Source organism: Acipenser ruthenus, chromosome 15 (assembly GCF_902713425.1).
Source record: "Acipenser ruthenus chromosome 15, fAciRut3.2 maternal haplotype, whole genome shotgun sequence".
In the NCBI taxonomy this organism is placed as follows: Eukaryota; Metazoa; Chordata; class Actinopteri; order Acipenseriformes; family Acipenseridae; genus Acipenser; species Acipenser ruthenus.
In genome coordinates this window covers 6,218,892-6,244,084 of record NC_081203.1, presented here as the reverse complement: position 1 = coordinate 6,244,084, position 25,193 = coordinate 6,218,892, and the positions used below count along the sequence as shown (strand labels likewise).

Below are 25,193 nucleotides of genomic sequence, written 5' to 3'. Positions count from 1 at the left end.
TAGTACCACTCTATGCCTTTAAGAAAGCGCATTCTGGGCTGGGTTGCCAAAAAATAAATTGCTTTTGTAGCCCAGTCATACGCTACCCATAATGGAATGTATGTCATATCCACAGATATTGATGCGTGGTATTGTTACAACATTACAGTGGCGTAAACACTAAGGGTTGTGTATCATATAGCTTAGTATTTGGCTTAAAAAATATTGTTAAGATTTTAAACTATTCATTTACTGAATTCTGTTCATCAGAGATTCTCAAGCCAAAACATATGGTAGAGAAAGAGTACACTTACTGATGGCTGCACTCAAGACTATACTATATTGGCCAATAGGGGCTAATAGGAATATGCATAACAAGTAAGTCATGTGAAGGACAGTGTATGGACACAAGAGTGTGCTACATGCTGCAGGTGTTTTGTTTGTTTCTGTTTTACAGAAAGATGAGCTCACTATTCATTCTCTGTAAAGTGCATGTGATGTCCGCTTTTCATAGAGTGCAAACATATTCAAGGACTCTTCTTTTTTCTTCTTGTGCTTTGTCAATTTGCTTACCTGGGCTTTTTTATGTTCGTTTGGTTATTATTGGAAATCATAACCCAGGAGATTTCAGCTCCACATTGCTGATTTTTTGTAATTTGTGCTGTTTATTTGTCATGGCTGTCATTACACTGCCCCGTAACTGTAAGGTCCTAGGCTTGATATAAATGATGTAGTTAAATTAACAAGCTAAGCTCTAATTTTGAGATGCAGTGCCAATACTTTTTTACTGCAGTCTTTTACACATTTAAAAGCTGACAGAGTGAAATGTTTTTGATAAAGACTACTAGCTGGTAGTAGCAAGAGAATGCAAGTTAAGTTAATAGAACGAAAAGGCTTCAATGACATTTTGAGTAGGCTGAAACTACCATAAACAAACTGGGACATCAACAGTGTGTACACAGAACAGCAAACCGTGCATAAAATGATTATGGGACAGCGTTAAAAAAATAAATTAAAAGAAAAATAAATCAAAATGAGAAACTTCCTTATGTCACATGTGTCCGAAAAAAAAAGTTCATATGCTTTTATTAAACCAGAGTACACGGTATCATAGTATTGAGTTCTAGCCATGATTAATTACTGTACCTACATTTTTCCTATATGATGTGGCAGTACATTTTTATTCATTTGTATGTGCAGTATATAACCATGCTGCATAGCTTCAGACATGCTAGTACTCCATCTTCTCGGGGTAGGATGAAGTATAGCACTGTTAATGCCCTCCTTTTACACCAGGTGTTCGATGGCGGACTGCATTTTGTGAGAGCGTTGATGTCATTTTGTAACATGTTGATATTCTAGATACCAGCTGCAGTAAATGGCATGTGGTGTAGTTGTCAGTAAGAACACTGTAAGGTTCTCTTCAGTTACACTGAAATAGTCTGGACAAAGACTGTCAAAATTAACAAAGTCTTTTAATGTGGAAACAGCAAAGAACAAGACAGCTTGAATACAAAAATGAGACCGTCTCCTCAGGTCTTAGCTGGTGTTGATCTGAGCTACCAAGGAGCATCTCTCCTAATAGCGTCAGTAGAGGTTCTTGTCTGAGCAAAGAAATCACTTCGTCCAGCACAGATATACACTCAGTTCATATAGCTTCCATGCCCATATTTGGTCTATATTTCCCTAGTGTGATAGATGGTGAAATGACAGTTAACATCTGCTTTCCCTCAAGGTCAGTAGAAACTAGATAACAAGAAGTTACAGTAAGTACAGGATAAATCACAGAAGGTTCTGGACACCAAGAAAAACTCCTTCACATCCACCATTACATAAGCCTAGATAATCTTCTGTAAATTTCCACTGAGGCCCAGCACAGATAAGGGTGTGCTGCTAATCATATCTGTATAGTATTCTAGCTAAAACCCTGAGCATCAGTCACAGACAAAGTTTCAGATTTCCCACTTCTTACCTTTTTAAGGGTACATAGAACTGTATACAACCTTACAACACCTCTGGGACTGGACAAGCTGAGCTGCCTGGAAAGTGAATGTACCTTCCTTACCCCAGGGGACCGCAAAAGGCCAATGCAGCTCTCCCTGTGGCCCCCCAGCCTAGATTAGCAACTTGTCACTAATATGATTCAAACCCCGCTCTCATGACTTACCTTGCACTCTGCATTTCTACAAGGAGAGACACTAGGGACTTCATATTCACAGATTTTGACATGTTGTTGACAGATGTCTGGCGTCTGTCATGCTCCTCAAACCAGTTGGCACAATTCTGTCATAAAAGATGGGATCATTACTGTCTTAAAAGTAGCCATCATCATTAGGGCACACATGCTGCATCGTTCAGTGGACCTGATCTGCAACAATGCTTACGAAAACTACAGCATGCATTCGGCCTCAAGAGTTATCAAGGGACCAAGGATGATACCAGGGGAACATACCCCTAGCATGCCCAATCAAATCAGGTAGACAGGTCCTAATGAAGTGGTCAGACAGTGTACTGTATGTGTTTTAAAGTGCATTTAAAAGTAATAACAGTTTAAATGAGGTCTGTCTTATCTTCAGATGGGAAGGAATGTGTGCTGCTAGTCTTAGTGTAGTGTGCACACCAAGACAAGTTTCCTTCAGACCACAATTGATGATCCCATTACTGGGATCACTCATGTGCCAGTTGCTATTAAAACTTTATGCCTCTCTGGGTTAGGTTGACCTTGTGGACTGCCGATTTACAGGTGATTGGGATATACATCTTCAGCAAGGTTCATGCTAGCAGATACACTAGAAACCGCCACTGTTTTGATTATCATGCTGCTGGCTGAGAAGATAATGCTTTTGAATTGCTTCATATTAGCTGGGTAATAAGTGCAATGCCTCACACCCCCGCTGTGGAACAGGTGAACTGTGTAGTTCGGGACACAAACCGTGACAGTGCTTTTAATCAATGTTGTGACATTTATATGGAATATTTCTTTTTTTGCCAGTCCGTGTTCCTTGGGGGTACTGGCATTTTCATTGACTGTGAATTCCAATTTCTTTTTTCTTTGTGTGGTGATATGCACAGAATACCCTTGACTAACTGAAGTTCAGCTGTCCTATTGTTTGCCATCTATAGCATAGTGGCTGCTTTAAATGTCTTTTAATTAAAATAAATACATTAAACACATCAAAGGGAGATTCAATTAAATGTATTTGTATTCTTTTTGATTAGGCTTCTAAAATGTTGGGTTGCCTTTTTCCTATAGTAATATCTGGTTTGTGTCCTCATATAGCTGAATAATTTATTAAATAGCGACATAAAAACTGAAAACCTAGGTGTGTAATTAAGTTGTGGTAATGTTGTGATGAATCAAATGTAATGTTAAAGGGGGGATCTCACTGGGTCAAGATACATTATTAATATAAAACATATCCGTTTGCTATTGCAAATAAAATATTTGAAATGCATGCTTGCCTTTACTCAGAGCTGTCCGTGTGTTGGGACTGATTTGCTACCCAGAATGTTCTGACTGTCCTTGAGCTCTCGCATTGCAAAATCACATTGAAAGAATTGTTCCCCATCACTGAACTTGAGTCTCTTTTTCAAGATACCTCAGTTATAGGATATTTAACGAGACAAATAAAAACAAGGAATCTGTCTGACTGCAGTTTGCTTGCCTTTCCCATCTACTGTTCATGTCAGCGTTTAAATAGCGGACAGGCGAACTCTGACAGTTATGTAAAAGGCAAGATGATTATTTCACTGAGATGGTCGTAATCAGTAAGGTTTTCAATGGGTTTTTAATTTGCTTTTTCTTTGTACATTGCCATACATCTGTGTAATTTGCAGTGCTTGCTTTTCCTTTTTCTGTTTTTCTATTCATGTTTTCATTAAATATTACCCTTGTCTAAAAGCCCTTTGTTAATATTCGAGGATCTGCACAGGGAAAGCAATCGTGAGTAAAAATAGAACGTGTCTGTCATTTTGAAGTGGCTTTCTACATTACAGTATGATTTAACAGTAATTGCAATATCGAGACACCAGGTGGCGTTATGCACCATGCACATTAGAATTAGAGCAGTATATTGCTTTTTACACAAGTGTTGAGTGATTTGGACTTTGCAGTCATTCAGATCCAACGACAGAATGATCTGTTCCAAATTATTTTAAGCAGATGCAGAGCTTGTTCTAAGGAAACTAGTTCTCCATATTCAGCGGCTTAATTCTTCCTTTTTCATACATAAAAAAAAGAATACTCCATGAATGTACTCTAAGTATTTGATTTGCTGGTCAAGGTTGAATACTTTTGATCAATTCACTTTTGTGTTCATAAGCAGAAACACATGTTCCTTTCAAACAATGTCCCCTGTATCCTTAGGTAGCCTATTGTTGCTCTAACAGTCCATTCATTTGAGAACCACTGGCGAGCGCAAATCTCCTATTCCTATTCTAATTTTGCTTTTCAATTTCCATGAAGATAGGTAGGCGTTGTAATTGGAGCAGCACAACACTGTATTTAGTCCTTTCACAGGAGTGCCTTGAAAAATCCACTTTAAATGAAACGAGACAAGCGACTTATAGAAAACTGAAATTGAAAAACTGGGTCCATACGAATAAAAAACACAGCACTTCTTTATTAATTGGATCTTTGTTATAATTTTGACAAGGGATTTTAAGTTCCATTCACACTTTGTTCTTTTCTGTGCAGTTTATTTCACACTGTGTGCAGTTTGGTTTGTTTGAAAGCATTACATCTACAAACACACTCTTTACCTTCCAAAGTTAGTTTAAACAATCCAAACTGACACCACCTTTTACATATTACATAATCACAAACAAATTAAAAAAAATAAATAGCCAAAGCAAGATGTCTCTGATAAATAGACTTTTTTCTTTTTGTTTAAACTCATTCAGAGATTACGTTTTCAAGGTATTCTAAAGATTATTCCAAGGTTAGTCCCTTATTTTTTTTAAACATGAGAAAATATCCTTTTATTCTGCATTATATTTAGTGCTTCTGATTTCCTATGTTTTACTGTAACTTTTATGCTTTCTTTTAGAATTTAATTGATACCTATTAAGCCATTTGTGTATCTCAGTCCCAACTGGGAAACGTGTTAATAGTAAAATGTATTTCATTTACAGTTTTTTTTTTCTGTGAAACTACTAAATGGGCTTTTAAATCAGAAAATCCTTATTTTTTTTATTAACAAGCAAGACACACAAAATGAGATGTTAATAAGAGACTAATCTTTATTAAAGCTATAATGAAAAATAATGTGTTTTATGCTGAACACACTTTATTACAATCATTATGCTTAACTGTATCAACATTAATAAAGATGAGTCACTTCTGCTTTGAAAGGAAAAAGTAAGACTTGCGATTTAAAAGCCCATTTAGTTGTTTCACAGAAAAAAAAGTTAATTAAATCAATTTTACTATTAATGTGTTTCTCAGTTGTGATTGAGATGCATGAATGGCTTAACGTGTATAAATTACATTTTTAAAGGAGAGTAAAACACAAAATCACAAGTCCTAATTATTTTCGGAAATGTAAAGGTTAGAACAGTATGAGATCTAAGGCTACTTGTATTAATAATTTGCCAAAAGACAGCCTTCAGTCTTTGCAAGGACAAAGACGTCACCTGGTCTGATTAGAATCAGTCGATTGAATGGGACGTTATCAAGGGAAATCATCCCATAGGAATGGGCCAGTAGGTACCTACAAGCCTCCCAACAGGTAGAGTAGGTCTGGATCAAGCCACTAGAGGGTGCTAAAGAAGCGGTGTTGAAATAATAGTAACAGTTTAACAGTAACATAGTTAGGTTTAGGGGTAGAGGGTAGATTTAGGGGTTTGGAGGCTAATAGGTACCTACTGACCCATTCCTATGGGATGATTTTGCTTGATAACGTCCCATTGAATAGACTGATTCTAATCAGATCAGCTGAAGAGGTCAGGACAGTCAATTATATACTGGAAGTCTCAATGGTGCACAGAATAAATATTGTCAATGCAGAATGATAGAGCATCCAATCAAGACCATGACAGAGGGATATATACATGTCATCGTAATCAACCACTTCAGGGATACACTCGATCAGCTTTGTTCGTTCTTCTGAATGGGATCTGAACTTGGTTCATTTGGAAACGATTGGAACCTAATGTGTAAAGGGTCTTAACCTTTCATCTTTAAACAATGAATGGCAGAATTTGAACAATCTATGTAATCGTTTATCACATGAGAAGGGAATAGTCTAGGCAGCACAATGAACTACCTGTGAACCACTGTTTAATTGGGATGCGGAATGGGAAGAAGCTTTGACAATTCCAGTCACATCAAGCATTTTGACATGGGTGTCTGACTTCCTATGCAAACAGTGTGACTGGTGAAGTAAAGGATTAGGATATCCTAAATCATTTACAGTAAGTCATTATTCACAGGTTATTGCAGAGAACTCAAGGGAATGATTATTTGCAACCTGTAAATGGCTGTTTGCTGTAGTTAATTGCTTTTTTTTATTTCTAGTTGGAAGTGCAAGTGCACGAATAAAGGTTTATTTGCCTGACTAGGTCTTCCTGTTTAAATTCACATTCATATATATATATGACCTTTCCTGGTCACTTGGTAAATTTTTACAAGACAAGGTGAAATTTGGCACAAATTAAGATATAAGTTCCACATCCTGGAATAGAAACAGTTGTATTGCAAATTTCTGAGTGGGTCAAATCTGGTCCCACCAATGACGGTACTGCAATAACTTGAGTACTTTCACAAAACAACTGGTAGAAAGTCCGATGTAACCAAAGCCGAGAACCAGACTTTTTAGTCTTATTTTAAACAATTGTTTTAGTTCCACTGAATGTCTTTACTGTATATAAGTTACATTTGTGTGACTAGACTCTACTTTAGCAATGTAGCATTTTATTGTATTAACTAAGTCCTATTAAAAACCTTACATAAGCTTGATTGTGATGGCTGATAGCTGTGAAGAGATTAAAACCTCAGCTGTCCCGCTGGTCTAAATATGAAAATGTGTATTCAGAGCGTGCCTTCACTCCTATCTTATTCAAATGTGTATTCAGAGCGTGCCTTCACTCCTGTCTTATTAAAATGGTTGCTTCTGTCGTTCACTTCCATTCACTATACAAGTTTCAGATTTGCAGATATAAACAACGCACAAGTTTCATTTTTATTTTAAAACGCATCTGGTACTACGCTAGGTTAAAGAAATCTCTGTTTGCAATCCTTGCTTTCAGCTAGTCTTACACTTCCTTAGTGAGTTCACCTTGAGAGTTGACTGACATGCTTTCACCCTGAAACGGCTGAGATGAAATGACCAAGTAAGTGGAATGGCATCAGACTTTCATGAAAGAGGCAGACAAACTAAGAACTCCCTTTGACCTAGTTTACAGCCCCATTTTTTTTTTAAAAGAAAAATACATGTGTGTTGAGACCTGCATAGCGAATGGAGAAGCACGGCAGGGAAGATTTAGGATGGATTTAGTTTGTTGGCTACAGCCACTTTTACATTCTCCACTGTGTTTAAAATGAAAGAGCTGATTCAATTACTGTGAAAGGCTCTTAACATTTGTCTGGTGGTGGTGTGTTAACTTACAGAGCCAGTATTCCTGTAAAGACAGATTTTTGTCTGGGATCGTTTCTTGATATGTCTTTATCTAGCCTCTCGGAAGATTTGAATTCCCTCTCTAATTCCATTGCCTCAGTGCATCGTGCCCTGTTCCTATATAAATACAGAATCCAATACCTGTGAGCTTGTTCTCTTTCGAATCCTTTTACAAATCAAAGCAGAATTAGTCAAGTTCTTTATCCGCTTCTACCATCTTTCCAATTACTGCCAAAGTGACACTAAGCTTGCACGACCTAGATTAGGAATCATGCTGCATTGTTGTCACAGCCTCAGACTTGCAATGGCAGTTATTCAGACAGTCACTCTAAGGTTCAGTATCCAAAGCTTTTATATATTCTAGTTAGTTTCAATTATGTTAAATACTGTCTTAATCTCTAGCTTTCTGCATTAAGTGTAGCTGTCGCTGTAGTATTCTCCTTTTTACTGGCATTTGTTAATACATTGTAAAAACCTTTGTAAAATTGTAAAAGTCTTTTTTAAATGCCTAGATGTGACAAAGTGGTTAACAGTGTGCAGGTGTAGGTAATGCAGCAGTGATTAATGAACAGACAGAAACGATAATCCAGATGATCCAAATACAGTGGTAAAGAATAAACAATGATAATGAGAAGCAATACAGCGGCATGTGTTGCTTTATTGTAATCATCCCAAAATAATAAACAGTCCCGTTCTTAAACACCCACACGTAACACAAAACGCAAACACAAGTCCACAGTGAGTGATAAAGTGCTTGTGGTGTATTTACAGTTTTCCGTGATATAGTGAAATGTCCGGGTTTAGAGCTGGCCTTTGGCGACTGCTTCTGATCGTGTTAGCCATCTAAATAACAAACAAGTACAATTTAGACATGACAATTAAAACAAACTCAGCACTCACAGTTTACAGCAGTACTCCTTTCTGGTTCAGCATTAACCATTACAACAGATCACATTGCTGTGTCCCCATTTGTACCATCTATTATGACCCCTGGGTTAATGAGTGCAACAGCTCCTCCAATCCACGGCTGCCACATCGTTTTCCTTCCGGGTTGATGATTTAGTGTACCGGAGCTCCGCCCCTTTTCTAGATAACCAACTTCCGCCTAACCCTGGGAATGAATTGTCTGGCCATCCAGTCCAGGATACTCTGTTCCCTTTACACAGTGCCCTCACAGGTCGGGAGGGAGATGTATCTCCAAGAATCACTTTGTTTCTGTCACACTAGATTATTCAATTAACACAAATTAGTTTAGTTCATACAATGTATTTACGTTTAGATATGCCATATAAACTACATGTGTCATTTTAGTTCAAATAATTTCCAAGCCAGGTGTACTAATACATTTTTGTTTTTAATCTTCGGTGTTGTTAATCTCTTTGTTTAAAGTAATTAAATGTAGCCACAGTGCTCAAGTATATTTTCAACGCTATGTCTACTATCAGAGGTGGAAGTGTATTTCATTTAGCCGCTTTCTACAAACCATAGTGTTTGCTGTGTAACTTGACACCTGTAAAATGTCTGTTTCCACGTATTGGACAAGCAAAATGGGCAATGCAGAAAGGGCGTTTCTTCAGTGGTGCTGTATTTGTTGTTTCCTTGAGGCAAAAGCTGTCTAAAAATGACTAATCAGATGTATCTATTTTGCAACTCCAGTAATAAGCCATAACTGCTGTACGTTTACTTCTCCTGAGCCCAGTAACAGGCTTAAGGATGCACATTTCCCACTTGAATCTCATTCATACCTAAATCATTTGTGAAAGATGAAATCTTCAAACTGTCTATGAGAACAAGTGAGGTGAGATTATCATGTCTACATCTCAAACCAGTAATGTATTTATTTGCAAAACCGAAGCACAAAGTAAACATGGGTCTATTTTTTTTACCTAACAGAACAACTCCCACTTGTCATTCTTCTGTAATTATTTTAGTTTTCCTTTGTTTTCACTTTGATTCTGGTGAAGTCAATTTAACCTGCCTCCACCACCCTGTAGCTTCTTTCTGTGCAACATATATTAGGGTCCCACCTGAAACCTAGCTCTCCCTTTGCTGCACATTAGACTTTTAAAGTGGTTTTAGCTAACATTCCCCAATCCTTCCTGTCGCACACTTTCATTTACTATATATAAGTATCAGAAGTTCTGTTTTCAAAGAAACACATGTTCTAGCAAACTTGTATTTTAATTTTAAAGCATCATTTCTGATACTACACTGACTTAAACAAGTCGTGCTTTGGTGGTTTTGCACTTCCTTGTTCATTTCACCTAGAGAGTGAAATTGTCCCCACTTTTTCTCTCATTAACCAACCTAGTTGCTTACCTATTGACTGACATGGTTTGAGTCTTAAGACACATTTTACATCTCCTTATATTTTCTGTACCCTTACTTTTTTATTGATGTTTGCAATAATTCTCAGTGGATCTTATTGCAATACAGGTTTGCACATTTGAGACCAATATAGGGGAAATGGTACTACACTGTTAAAGAAAGTTGTCAGTTTAATTGAATGCCGTTCAAGAGGCGTGTTATTGTTTCACTTCCTAGGTCATTTCACCTCATCAGGGCCAAAGCATGTTCCTGCCTGGCCAGCATGTGTGAACAGGGGGGCAGCTGGTTGCTTAGTGACAGGAAGGAAGGCCCTGTAAGGGTCAATTTCACTCTCCAGATCAATAACCAAGGTGCTGAAAGCAAGGCTTGCAAACAGATATTAAGTTAACCCTTCACATTTAGTTCAATGAAAATACATGCCTGCTATTGTATTTTTCATAACTACACAGTTGAGAGCAACCTGGCTGCACGAGGAGTGATATTTAAGGAATTATTTTGAGAGCTACAACCACTTGAAAAGAACTTGATTTTTGTTTTACTCCTATTTTTTTTAATGAACAGATGTGTTTTCTTTCAATGACATTCTGAAATATACACTTTGAGAATCTGGCCTACTGGGTGATTATAAAGTATGCCACTGATTGACTGCAATGAAGAAAATACACCATGGGCCTGTTACTATCTCTGAAAATGTGTCATACTGTCTATATATGTACTCTGTAAAATACAGTACAAGAGTCTCTGGTAATAACTGGATTGTCAAAGAGAAACACTCTGGTCCCACTAAAACATTTGTTTGTATTGGTTAATTTAGTTTTACAGATGACAAAAGCTCATACCTAGGAGTGCTGTGCTTTTAAAGCAGTCAGAGCTAGTCATTTGCAATACGCTTTCATGATGTGGGTCAGGAAATCAGCTAACCAGACTGGTTACACCATCCATTAGTCCAGTGGCGTGAGCTTGTACAGTATTATTCTTATTTTTAGCTTGTCCTTGTGTTCATAAATCTGATTTAGTATAACTGTAATGAATGTTTTTCTTTATTTATTTCAATTCTCTTACCTAGAGGCTATCATGAGATCAAGATCTCATATCCCGAGTTCCATGGGCGAAAGGTAATATATAATACAGTCAATTCTGAAGCATGCTGACCACAGATTATAATAAAGGAATAGCAGAAGCAATTAACATCGATCTTTGAGATCATGTGCATGAATAACAAACCAAGCAAGTATGCAATGATGAACACGAATCTGTCCCAAAGCAAGTTAGGGGCACCATGTTTGTATGCACATGGATTGTTTCATGTATTATTTTTCACTACGAGATTGCATTGCACCTGTGGGATTGGATCGTTTATACTGCAAGTATTACAAGTACTATATGATCTGGCCAGTGAGTGGATATGTCACTGAATGTTCAGGAAAAGCTGTAACACTTATTTAGCTGTCATTATGAATTGGAGAATGAAGATAACCTTTAAATAAGTAGAATACGTACTGCAGTATGTGTACCTTTATAGCAAAGCTTCTGACCAGTTCCACAGGTGCATCTCCAAGCTCATATTAGCAATGTGTGTTTTGCATGTTCTACATTTATTGCACTTTTGAAATGATTTTTTAAAAATCCTGTAAGTAGTATATACAGTATTTGATCTCTTTTAATATCTAACATTTCTAACACAAATTAGCCGAAATGTTTGTCTATTCCACATTCCCTGACATTTCATTTTAATGGTGCCGATATCCTCATAGTGGCTTAAATAAATAAATCCAATTGTAAGGGAAAAATACAGATAGTCTGGTATGACATGACTGTTAGATTAAATACAGTTGCTTTAAAATATTAGCACGTCTAGAATATTATCACAGTAATTTTCAAAGTAAAGTTTTGAGTTATTAATTTTGCAAAATAATAAAACCACTAAATTAAAATGTATCTCTGATTTTCACTGTGAGCATCTTCTGGGACTAAACATAATGTAAAATGTAGACGCACGCACCTATGATGGCTTAGTTACAAAGTGGAACAGTCAGTGTGTCTTTAATAGAATGGAACGTCTTTCTCTCTACAGCAGTTCTTTTCGACATTCCCGTAACCCTAATGGCGATTATGGAACACCTAAAAATCCAACACTCAATGAAGAATTGGAACAGCTGTAACACAGGAAAACACGCTTTGCTTTTTAGGATAACTGACAGACAAAATTAAAGCATGCGCTTGACCGTTTGAAATACCATTTCAGACGCTATTCGTTGTATTATAACTCGCTGCTTTTTTTGGTTTTGTTTTGTTTTCTAAAGGCGATGCTAATGATCCCGCCTTCTGAAATTACCGGAAAGGTGAACGGGCCGGTTTTTTCAACGCGTAGTGTGAGCGGCAGGTCATTCACTCAATATCCTTCTGTTCGCAGGCTCTCCCCCGAAAGCACCCAGAAGAACAACAGCAGCAACGCTGGAGTTATTCTGGATATTTCCAACCTCAAAATGAACGATATGGACTCGGAGGTACCCCCTCTTCCACCCCGATACAGATTTAGGGATTTACTGCTGGGAGACCAATCCTTTCAAAACGAGGACAGGTAAGGGCGTTTATTCTCTTGTTATAGCTGAACTGCAGGGCGAAAGCGGAGCTGTCCAAGTGCTGAAAGTTTGTTGCTAAATGCGAGCAAGATGCCGGCAGAGCTGGATGGCACACGAAGTTTCATATTGATTGTTGTTGACAGAGGGGAAAGTGTTTGGTGATTTGTCAGTCCTGAATGTTGCACGCATAGTGTTGCGTTATGTGTTACGCCTCTGGATTTTATAATCCAAGTTGTTTGTATGTTTTTGGTTTTACCAGTTCGCGAAAAGTATTGTTTTTTGGATATGGTCTTGTTACTATGCTGGACACACTGTATGACTCATGGTTTAAGACAAAATAAATCAAGTTAAGTTAAAACTCCAACTTGGTCAGTCAATATGCATGCACTTTTGTAAGCCACCCACACACATTTTCCTCGCGAACAGATTTCGAACAACCTGTCTTTCTGGTTGCTCCTCGCTGTTCCAAAAGCAAGTAGAAATCTGCATCAGTGCATTGTATTGTCCTACGCAGTCTATTGTTTGATGGTTGTGAATTATTACACAATTTTCACCACCTTGACAAACGCGATCCGTTGTGAAGTCACTAGAGATGCAAATTGAATAAGATCTTGTGTCCACACAAAATGAAAGCCACCTTCATGTGTGTGCGTGCGTGCGTGCGTGCGTGCGTGTGCGTGCGTGTGTATGTGTGTGACCCGAGGGAAGACTATTGTTACCCACAGGGGGGCTATAATGCCCGAAGCCGGGGCATTTAATTTTCAACTATGGCTGAGTCTGCAGTACATATTTAATATATGAATCAGTCAAGAAAATAAGGAGGCAAGGTTGGATAGTAAATAGGGCTTTATATATTTTGTTTAAATATAGCTGATACCGCATACATAAGTAAATATTGACTTATGTATTTTTTTTAAATATAGCTGATAAGTAAATAACATAAATAAATAACAGAAAATGTTTTTGAAGTTCATTACGCATAGTTAGCAAAGTTTTTTTGGCATACAGCTCTCCGTACGGCTTGCTGACTGCTGCATAATCTAGTTTATATCCCGCCCATCATATGTGTTTACATTGTCCCGTTGAATTTGTTTGAATTTCAGAACTTCAGAAAACAGGGACAGTGATGTTGTAACCACCATTTTAGTCTATATATAGTATTGTATTTATTTATTTATTTTGCAATATCAGTAAAAGCGTGCAAGACACTTGTATTTTCTTGTGTCCTGAAGTAGGTTAATGTCATCTACTCCATGCAACTCTATCAGTAAAAAGAAAGTAGCTCTTCTCAATCTATATACAGTAGCACACTCTATAAATAATACTTTGCAGACCTGCTGCTAAAGTTCTAGGTTCATGGCCATTCTTTATAAAACCATGTGTTTCCTTCTGTGGAATTTACAAAAAATTACCAACACCAGCTATATGTAGCACACTCTTTTGATTAAAAGGCTACCCCTTGCATGACTCATTGAATATAGCTGCACCTCTGACATCTCTTTTGTAATACAGTATACACATGCTGCATCTCCCTGTTGTAAATCATGTTCTGATCAGACAGACATCAACGAGGGCTGATGGGAGGCATCTGGTCAGCAGGTTCTTCCAGATGCAAGGCTGCACAAATAGCTGATGTTTTTATACTTGATTTTGTCTTTAGGTGGGTTTGGTACCAAATGTGTTTTCTTTTTATTACCCTTTCTCACAACTGAAAGTCAAGGACAGTGATTGCTCAAACAAAACACCAATATTCTCTTTGGCTGTAAATGGTTATCTATGGGTATGTAAGCTGACACTAATGGCATGTTGTTTGTATACAGGCTGGCTTATCAAAAGAAGACAGCTGTAGTTTTATAAAAATGGAAATGCATTCAAAACATGATAGCTGGTGCCTCTCATCTAAAATGATTTGCTTAGAAGAGAATTCCTATTAGAGGTTTGCCATACTCTTGAACAATGCCATTTGTTTTCAAATCATTTTGGCTTGTGTGTTTGCCACATCATTTGTTAACGCTGATTTGAGAAACAAACTGAAAATGATTAATTTGCTGCACTTTTCTTTGCTGAGTATCTGTGTATTGAGGTTTGGGTAACATTAAACTGCAGCTTCAGTTAATTATTTTTTCAGAAGTTAATTAGTTTTTTCAGAGGTTGAGATAAAAGCATACTAACAGTAAATGAGCATATTGTGAAACTACAATGCAGTAAATTAATTTTAAAGAAATTGAAAACAAAAACAAAGCATCATTCATTAAGAGGTCAATGTCATAATCACCTACAAATCTATTATACAGTGTTCATGTAGCCATGCAAGTATTAATTCAGTACCTTCAGTGATCTCTGAGATATCGAGGCTTTGGCAGTATAGTGGCTGGTTTGTAAATTTACAGGCTCAGGTGTTCATCTTTCTGTAGCTAATGTTAGCAATGAGGAAGAGGAGAGTAATCAGGCCATTTGTTCTCCTGAGAACATTTCAGAGTTGCTGGGGAAATCTGGAAAGGGAATGGCTATGTACTGCATAAGCACTGGAATTGATTTATAGTATAAATGAAAGAAGAAAAAACAGAGCTGTCTATATTGTGTTATACACTATGAGGTATATTTATTTAAAGAGACAGATGTGTAGAATATAAGTATATTATGGCTTTTTCTTCCTAGAGTAATACAAAGGCTGCAAAGGATGTAATAACAAGCTTCAACATTTAGATCTCTTATAGAATTTATCGTAAAGTACACATTCGGTTTTGAATAGAAGCTGAACAAAAAAACAATACTGAGCATTTATTTACTATGCTCTTACAAGAAAGGTATGGCTCTTCTTTATCAAGTAAAACCAATAATGAAAATCTAGAAATAATAACACAATCTCAGTGACTCTTAGATGCACTATTTGTTTATTTGCTCGATGTGTTAGCTTGTGCGGTTCCATAAGCTTAGAAAACAAACTGTTTAATTTAAAATAAATCTCTTTTTCAGAAGATTTTCTTTTGGTAAAGATTGATGGGTGCATGTTTTGTAAAAATAAAAAGATCAATGTGTGGTTATATTAGTCCATAAAGCAAATTCCACAAACCTTCCCTGTATTTCCTGTGTACAGTAGGTCTCACACCCTGGTGTTTGAAAGTAGAAATATTGTATCAGGGCAAACACTAATTCTTAAAATCTACAGTATGTGGAAGCAACATGAAGATGTCTATTTCAGACTTCTCAACACTTTTTGTACTGGGAACCCTTACACTGCCTGTACTCCTTGGGGTACTCATTGTTTGTTTGGGGTACGCAACATGATTGCTTATTACAGTAGAATCTTGCTTTTGACAGAAATGTGTATTCAGTTAAACAAGCATCCTTCCCTGTTGTAGTGCAGTGGTTCCCAACCTTTTCCAATGTAGGGACCACCTTGGTGGTTGGATGTTTCCAACAAACCACTTGTCACGCATTTTTTCACAACAGCATTTTGAAACAAATTTGCATATGTGTAAGTACATGTATAAAGTAAAGTATTTATATGAGGTACCTAACTTAATGAAATTCCTGGGTTTGCATCTTTGCTACGAGTTCATCAAGGAATGTTGTCATTTTACACATTGAAAGTTGCTGATGGCAAAATTCTTGTTTCTTTTGTTTATAAAAAAAAAGTCACATTCCGAATTCTCTGTAGATAAATGGTGTCTCAATTTTGCAGGAGTTTTGTTTGACAAAACCTTGCACAAATAATGCACTGGGGCTTGGGTCATCCTCGGATCCAATAAATGTAAATACCAGCGATGGAGTAGCAAATTAATCTATCCATTTCTACCACAGCTTATTGCACTGACTAAGTCACCAGCTTCACTCAATGTACATATAAAAAGCACACTGGAAGATGAGGTGAGTGGCAAGCAATTTGAAAAATTAAAACATGATTGGAGAGTGTACATGATGTTACATACCACTTCTGGTGGGCTGTAATCTGTCAATTAAATGGGATTGGTGGTGCACAGTTGATTTATAGCATTTTGGTTAAATATGACGGTGTCATAACAGACTATACACATTATTTCCAGAAGTAGTGTTAAGAGAATTTCCTTTTGGCATATAGTCTAGTACCATATTAAACCTGGCTGAATAAACCCATATAATAGCATGGAGCTGAAATCGATCATTCACACTGTGGTACAGTTCATAAGTCAAGCAACAAATATAGCCTCTTTTTGTTTCACATTAACGTCTGTTACTATATGCAGCTAACCTCTCCAAAAACTTATAATACAGTAATAATAGGGATATTCCTATATGTTCAGAAGTTGTCTCTTGGAATTGGCTTCATTTTTTTCAGAACACACTGGGGAACATTATAAAGTACTTCAGAAACCATATAATCTTTTCACTTTTTTTAAACATATTTCGTTTTATTTATAATTTCTTTTAAACTTGTTTTTTTATGTATTCTGCTTAGAGATACATGTATAGAAACGTGTTATTCTATGATCCGAGGGACCTTACAATACTTCACTATTTGTTTGGGCAAATTACAAGACATTGTTTCACCTGAGTGACTGCAATGACATAATACACGACTCTCGCTTATTTTCTCAAAATAAATATTTATAAATAAAATAATAGTTTATTCATTCTATTATTATCAGTAATAAGGAAAAAAATGTGCCTGAGAAATGTAGTTCATGAAATAGTATCTGCTTGTATCCACTCATTTCTTGATATTTATAAATGCTGTAAAACATATATGTTAAAACATAAGACAGAATAAATGTTCTAATATAACTATAAGAAAAATACATCAGATTTCCAGTGTTTTCCCATTTTTACTTAGCTTTAAACAAGTTATTGTGTCATGTTTGGTTTCTGTGTGCTGCTTTAAAAATGAAATACCCGTCTCAGTGACGTCATAGGAAAAAACAAACAAGCAGACAGTGAAATTCAATTCCTCCCCTATAGATGATATGTGTTAACAAGCTGTACTGCACATTATGGTGGCCCAGCAAGTCACAGAAACAAAGTGAGTTTTTTATCGTGTTTACCCAATCACGGGCCCAGAATGACACTTCAGTATGACCGTGTTTACACGATCACAAGCTGTCTGTGGTGTTGCTTAGAACTGTTGTCTAGTGTATGTGTACAACTAAAAGACATTTATTTTTATTTAGCATATAGTGGAAAGTTGCACTGTTTGAAAAATAGGTATTGTATAATTTGGCTTTGGAAATTGTTTAGATACATAGAATATACATGTAAATATTAATATTCAATAAAATAATACTTAAAATATGATTAGTAGTAGTAGTAGTAGTATTATTCATGGGGATGATGATGATGATGATGATGATGATGATGATGATGATGATGATGATGGTGATGAGTGTTACTGATAAGAACACAAAAATAACAATTATGTTACTATTTTTAGTGAAACACTGAATCGTCTATTTGGAACACTGCAATTTCCCCTGAACTTTCCTAAAAAGTTGAAATGCCTTATGAAACACATGTTCATGCCTTTAAACAATAGGGGCTTCAGAACACACTAGATACAGTATTGCATTTGCACATATCCTATCAAGACAGTTTGATGCTTCTCTTTTGTTCCTGGTTGAATGCCTTGTTCCACATCTCTGCAGTTGTGCTGCTTGACCTCCCTGTATTGGATTCCCTGTCTGTTCTGCAGTATTGTGCAGCTTGAGCTGCTCCATCAGTGGAGACCCGAGCCCCCTTTGATTTGCTGATGACCTGCAGTAATTACAGAAACTGAGGAAGGGCTTATGGTCAAGATCAGTGAAATGAAAGAGTGCTGAAGAGCAACATGAAAGTCAAAGCCACTCTGAAAAGAAACCCTCTGGAGTTTGTAGATGTTTTTACTATCTCAGGTACTGTATGGCCAAGTGGGAATGTCTGTACTGGTCTTTTTACCTTTGTTTTGTGTTTATATATATATATATATATATATATATATATATATATATATACAGCTCTGGAAAAAATTAAGAGACCACTGCAAAATTATCAGTTTCTCTGGTTTTACTATTTATAGGTATGTGTTTGGGTAAAATGAACATTTTTGTTTTATTCTATAAACTACTGACAACATTTCTCCCAAATTCCAAATAAAAATATTGTCATTTAGAGCATTTATTTGCAGAAAATGACAACTGGTCAAAATAACAAAAAAGATGCAGTGTTGTCAGACCTCGAATAATACAAAGAAAATAAGTTCATATTCATTTTTAAACAACACAATACTAATGTTTTAACTTAGGAAGAGTTCAGAAATCAATATTTGGTGGAATAACCCTGATTTTCAAGCACAGCTTTCATGCGTCTTGGCATGCTCTCCACCAGTCTTTCACATTGATGTTGAGTGACTTTATGCCACTCCTGGCGCAAAAATTCAAGCAGCTCGGCTTTGTTTGATGGCTTGTGACCATCCATCTTCCTCTTTATCACATTCCAGAGGTTTTCAATTGGGTTCAGATCTGGAGATTGGGCTGGCCATGACAGGGTCTTGATCTGGTGGTCCTCCATCCACACCTTGATTGACCTGGCTGTGTGGCATGGAGCATTGTCCTGCTGGAAAAACCAATCCTCAGAGTTGGGGAACATTGTCAGAGCAGAAGGAAGCAAGTTTTCTTCCAGGACAACCTTGTACTTGGCTTGATTCATGCACCCTTCACAAAGACAAATCTGCCCGATTCCAGCCTTGCTGAAGCACCCCCAGATGAGTCCACTTTTCAGCTTTGCCCAACACCTGGTCGTCTAATGGTTAGACGGAGACCTGGAGAGGCCTACAAGCCACAGTGTCTCGCACCCACTGTGAAATGTGGTGGAGGATCGGTGGTGATCTGGGGGTGCTTCAGCAAGGCTGTAATCGGGCAGCTTTGGCATGAATCAAGCCAAGTACAAGGTTGTCCTGGAAGAAAACTTGCTTCCTTCTGCTCTGACAATGTTCCCCAACTCTGAGGATTGGTTTTTCCAGCAGGACAATGCTCCATGCCACACAGCCAGGTCAATCAAGGTGTGGATGGAGGACCACCAGATCAAGACCCTGTCATGGCCAGCCCAATCTCCAGACCTGAACCCAATTGAAAACCTCTGGAATGTGATCAAGAGGAAGATGGATGGTCACAAGCCATCAAACAAATCTGAGCTGCTTGAATTTTTGCGCCAGGAGTGGCATAAAGTCACCCAACATCAATGTGAAAGACTGGTGGAGAGCATGCCAAAATGCATGAAAGCTGTGCTTGAAAATCAGGGTTATTCCACCAAATATTGATTTCTGAACTCTTCCTAAATTAAAACATTAATATTGTGTTGTTTAAAAATGAATATGAACTTATTTTCTTTGCATTATTCGAGGTCTGACAACACTGCATCTTTTTTGTTATTTTGACCAGTTGTCATTTTCTGCAAATAAATGCTCTAATTGACAATATTTTTATTTGGAATTTGGGAGAAATGTTGTCAGTAGTTTATAGAATAAAACAAAAATGTTCATTTTACCCAAACACATACCTATAAATAGTAAAACCAGAGAAACTGATAATTTTGCAGTGGTCTCTTAATTTTTTCCAGAGCTGTATATATATATATATAATATATTGTGAGAGTGTAGTCCTGGGTGGGGGGAAAAGGACTTCATCTACCAGAAGTTCACAGGCTGAAAAGCCTTCATTGAGTTAAATGTTTAATTTAATTTGTTTAATTGTTTGATTAGTAATTATCCTCTGCACCAGGCTATCATCGTAAATTAGAGCCAGGTGCAGGGTATTTAAAGAAAGCAGCCACTCTGTTTGGGGCTGCTGACGAAGGAAGAGCCCGGGCATGAACCATAGACAGAGAAAGGTATTTAAAAGGTAATCACGCGTTGCAAACTTAGTACCGCAAAGTGTTTCTTTGTGCATTTGTGAATTGTTTTTGTGTTTTATTTGTCAGGTAAACGGCTTAGCCATCCTGTGTGTTAGTCAGGGACCTGGCAAAGTTTAGTTAGTGCTCATCAGAGCTAGGTGTTTATTTTGTTTTTGTTTGTTTGAGTATTAAAAATAGCGCGTCAGTGCTTTGAAAATCCATTTCTGTGTCCTGGGTCTGTACTTTTAAAGGGGCAACGAATCAAAAGTAGTAAGGTTGTGTTACAATTATTTATATATATATATATATATATATATATATATATATATATTAGTGAATCCTTGTATATGCAGAACATGTATTCCACACTTTCCACATTATCAATAGAGCATTTCTTCTGAAGGTCATTTTTATATTGAATGTTGTGTACTGTAACTCTGTCCTATTATTCCTTGTCCAGATTTGCTGTGTTGTACATTCTGGCAAAAGATTCCAACCCTAACCCTTACCTCTAACTTCTCATCCGATGGTCTAGGTGACACTTGCAAAACGTAATATTGGCACAGTTCCTAAATTACAAAAAGCTTACAAAAAAATCACAAAGTCTTTGATCCTCCAAGCATGAATACATTAAGTAAAAAAAAAAAAAAGATCTTAGTTTTTCTTTTTTGCTGTGTGTGTTTTTTTGGTGAATTCCCACTTTGAGTGCCAGTAGTAAATTATGACTCCACAGTGTGAGCAATTACAGGGGTTGTTAAACGCAAATGGGATGCAAGCATTGCAGTGAGAGAAGAGAGAGCAGATGGGATGGGGTCTCTTAGGGACTGCATGAAGAACACAGATGTCATCATAGATCTTTTTCTAAACCATTGTATTGTTGATGCAATACAATGCTAATATTTTAACAGCACTCCTGCCTCCTTGCTTTGATGCCACATTATTCACATTGCTCAATTGAACCGTTAACATGAAAAACATACCATGTGCCTGTGGCGGAGTGCACCGCCCCTCTGTATATGTGCACTGTTTTATTATTATTTGTATTATTGTTTGCGGTGCGGATAAAAGACGCCGCAATTATCTGTTCTTGTTTTGTATTTTTTTTTATAAAGGTATTTTAGAGTGCACAAGTATTTTCATTAAAAAATATAGCCGCAGACAAAAGTAAAATGATTTGTGTAAATTCTAATTGTTCTATTGAAAGATATAAATGAAAGTAGAGGTTCAGCTATAATAATGTGTTTTATTATAAATCTGAATCTCTACTTTCATTTATATCTAGCAATATAACAGTTAGAAATGATAGAAATCAGTTTGTGTTTTTTTTCATTTTTTTAAATGTCTAAATACTTTTGTCTGCGACTGTATATGTCTTGCACCATTCTAGGTTAAAGAAAGCTATACTTTAAGGTTACAATTGTGAGTAGTAGATGCAAAGTACCCTATTTAGGGCTGGGTTAATGAGTTTGAAAAGAGTATGTCTTTGGTAGAGTAGTCAAAATGAAACATAAAAGTACAAAACTATAGAAGCTGTATCATAGTGTAGAAAAAAAAATCTGTGTGCAGTTTAGTCTGTTTTTTAGTTAAGTTTATTTTTATTGGCATGGTTTGTTTTGCTACGTTTGGATCCCTCTAGCCTATAGCTTTTAAGAGAAGGATTTTAGTTCACAGTATGGGTTTTAAATCGTCTTACATACACTTTGATATTAAGATGAAAGTCAAGGTTCCCTCCATGTAATAAAGCCATGTAATTCCATGTGTGCATGATTACTTGGCAATGTAGATTTCACATGCAGCCAGGGCAGGAAGTCCACTTGAGATGTAAATTTGACTGCATGAAACTCGAAATTCAATCTAGTTCCATCATTCCAGAGAGCACTTGAGTAGAATGAAAGGGACATGCCCTTCTATTGTTATTTATTTATTTATTATAAACATTAAAGTTTTGCATCCTACAGTTTTTTTTGTTTTTTTTTTGTTTTTTTTTTTAACTAATAAATCATCTGGCATTGTAATGACTCATCGCCACCTATTGGTCATTTCAAGAATGACACCTTAGTCCTCAACTTGGGAACTGGACCAAGCAAAGCCTCTCCCTAGCAGGCTAAATCAGCACCTCTTGTATCACACTTCTCTGTGTGTCTGTAATGGTATGGGAAGCTGTTACTGTTTTTCTTTTCTTGTATTGCTCTTATAAAAAATATCCCTTATACATCATACAATATGCACCATTTGTCATTTTCCCTGGATCAGCACAACAGTGTCTGGTTTGGTACAGTTTACATAAAAGCATTTGCATTTCTAATTTACAGTCATCTGAGAAGTGCAGCTTCCCCTCTATCGCATTCGCCAAGCATATGCTAATGCTGTTCTGCAATAAATAAATACAAAAATGCATTTGAGTAATTGAATTTATTTCTGGCACACCACAGCGTTTCCCTTATCTAATGCAATCTTTCAGGTGTGCATGACCTTTAGCATGACCTTTCTTGTTTTGGAGATTATTCAGCCGATTATTTTGCCGTTTACATAGAAAAGGGTATCGTAGAAAGGATGCCTCAGAGGGCAAGCTAACGGCTTACATGAGAAAAGACTTCAGCTCAAGAAGAGGACAATAAATATCCTGTGATTGCACCAAGCAATAACAAAGAATAGTCCTTCAGTTATACCTTTCTTTGCAAACATATGTCACACTGATATACCTGTCTTATATACCTGTGCAAGCCCAGCTAATCAATTGATTAATTTCATAAATCTTACCTGTCCTGCATTCCCTATTCTTTATAAAGAATGATGCCATGATATTTAGAGAGCAAGGGGACTTGCTAAGGCAGGGGTCGCCAACTCTGGTCCTGGTGAGCTGCTGTGGCTGCTGGTTTTCGTTTCAACCAATCTTGGATTGGAGAGCCCTGTGCTAAGGTAATTGGGCAGAAATGATCCTCTCCCAAGTCAAAGTCTATTGTTTCTTCCAAAATGAGTTGTGTTGGTCTCCAGCAATCCATTTTGAAAAAACACATAGAAAACATGTTTTTAAAACATTTTAAAATTGATAGCTGGCATATGACAGGTTTAAGGAAGCTCTCAGCTTTTTGATAGTCTGTTGCTCCTTCTAAGTGTACTCACCACAGCAATGTCTTCATGGACAAAGCACAAACTGTACTCCTGTACAAACAACTGATTTAGGAACAAGTTGAAAGCATAAGTGGTCGCACTTTACTGTGCTACAATACAGCCATCAATACAATTGAAATGTACTTGTGGGGAAAACAATACATTTTAAAGCAAACATGTCCCTTTCAGAATGATGCCTAGAAAAACAGTATGAGTCACAAAAGTGGCTGCGACTAACAATCTCATTTCTATTGAAAAACAGTCTGAAGTACACACTGGTACTGCTTTTATCATACAAAGCCTTCAAAGTTTGTAGAACCAAGGCTTGAAAAAACATTCCGAATTGTACTGAATATAAATCCCTTTTTTCAAACACAACACGTACACTGCATTATGAACACTGCATCAGGCATTACCTGTTAGATAATTGACCACGCAGACAGTTATGCCTCTTGAGCCAAAGGCGTGGGCATTTGATGAAGGACAAGGTTAATTATCTAATAACCGCTACAGAGGATACGACTGCTATAATACACCAACTCATTGTTTGTGGGTTATAGTCTGGGTTGGGGAAAAGAATATTTTCTGATATTGAAATTTGGTTTCAACAGCCACCATCAGCATACATTTCATTATGATAGCTTGGTTCAGATTATAGGTAGATTTGCAGGAGTGTACTGTAGTATTTTGCTCTTCATCAATACCTTCTAAGATTAAATTATGATTAAGATTGCTGTTTCTACACCCCTGTCTAGGATCATTACTACTCTGCAGCTGTAGTAAGAGCTGTCAGTGCAGAAGGCATGGCTGGTTCAGGTATGTGAGCGATAGCACAGAATTACTTGTCGAGATTTAAAGTGTAGCACACGTGTATATTGTACAATGGGTTAGGAATGGCACGAACAGGAAGAATGTTTATATCTTTTAGACAGGTGTATTGTTCTGAACTGTATTGTTGAAATTCTTTGAATTCTCTAAAACTATAGATGGCATAGCTGTGGAGATATAATATATACAGTGTGTTTGTGTGTGTGTATATATATATATATAGATGGGCTTCAGTGAGTTATAGGAAAATAATTTCATCTGGGGTTTCTGTGACATCATAAATTATGAGACCGAAGGTCGAGTAATTTATAAACTGTCACAGAAACCTGAGGCCCATCTATTTTTTATAATAAATGGATAGCCTTGAGATGCTAATATCAAAGATGAGGTTCAGAAGTACAGTTCATTTTTTTTAAACGTAGTGCTTCAGTGCTGTACAGATGTTCTGTGTCGTTATCCGTTTCTCTGAGATATGAATGTGCCAGCTTTACATCATTTTTAACGTATTCTCATTTTGTTGATCATTAATGAACATTTTTGTACCGTGGGTGTTGTCGAGTGATTGAAAACGAGACATTTTGTGTTTGAATTGAAAGTGATGGTCTTGAGGAGTCGAATGGGTCAAAGTTCAAGTACATTTTCCTCTAGAGGAATTATCACTTTTTGACATCACTATTGTGGTATTATGCCTTTTTTTTCGAATGGCTCAGGATGCAAATATAGCCATCCATGTATTATATATATTCCTCGAACCTACATAGATTCTTGGACCGCTACATACTGAAAAATGTACAGCCGTGTTAACCAAGACACAATTGAGGCAAACCGCCCCCCCACCCACTGCCCCCACATTTTTATTGCAGTAGGTACTTGTAGCAACATGAATAAAAAAGTGGGGCCATATTTGCCC

At 36.9% G+C, this 25,193-nt stretch overlaps 1 protein-coding gene across 3 annotated transcripts in view; it reads left to right on the top strand.

The window, feature by feature from the left end:
• The window catches only part of LOC117396751 (potassium channel subfamily T member 1), a 136,814-nt gene that overhangs the window by 2,880 nt on the left and 108,741 nt on the right, over positions 1-25,193 (top strand). For all 3 annotated transcript variants that reach the window (XM_058987045.1, XM_058987046.1, XM_058987047.1), the window contains exons 2-3: positions 10,990-11,038; positions 12,337-12,504. In XM_058987045.1, the coding sequence (XP_058843028.1) occupies positions 10,990-11,038; positions 12,337-12,504 (217 nt within the window). The remainder of the gene's footprint in view (positions 1-10,989; positions 11,039-12,336; positions 12,505-25,193) is intronic.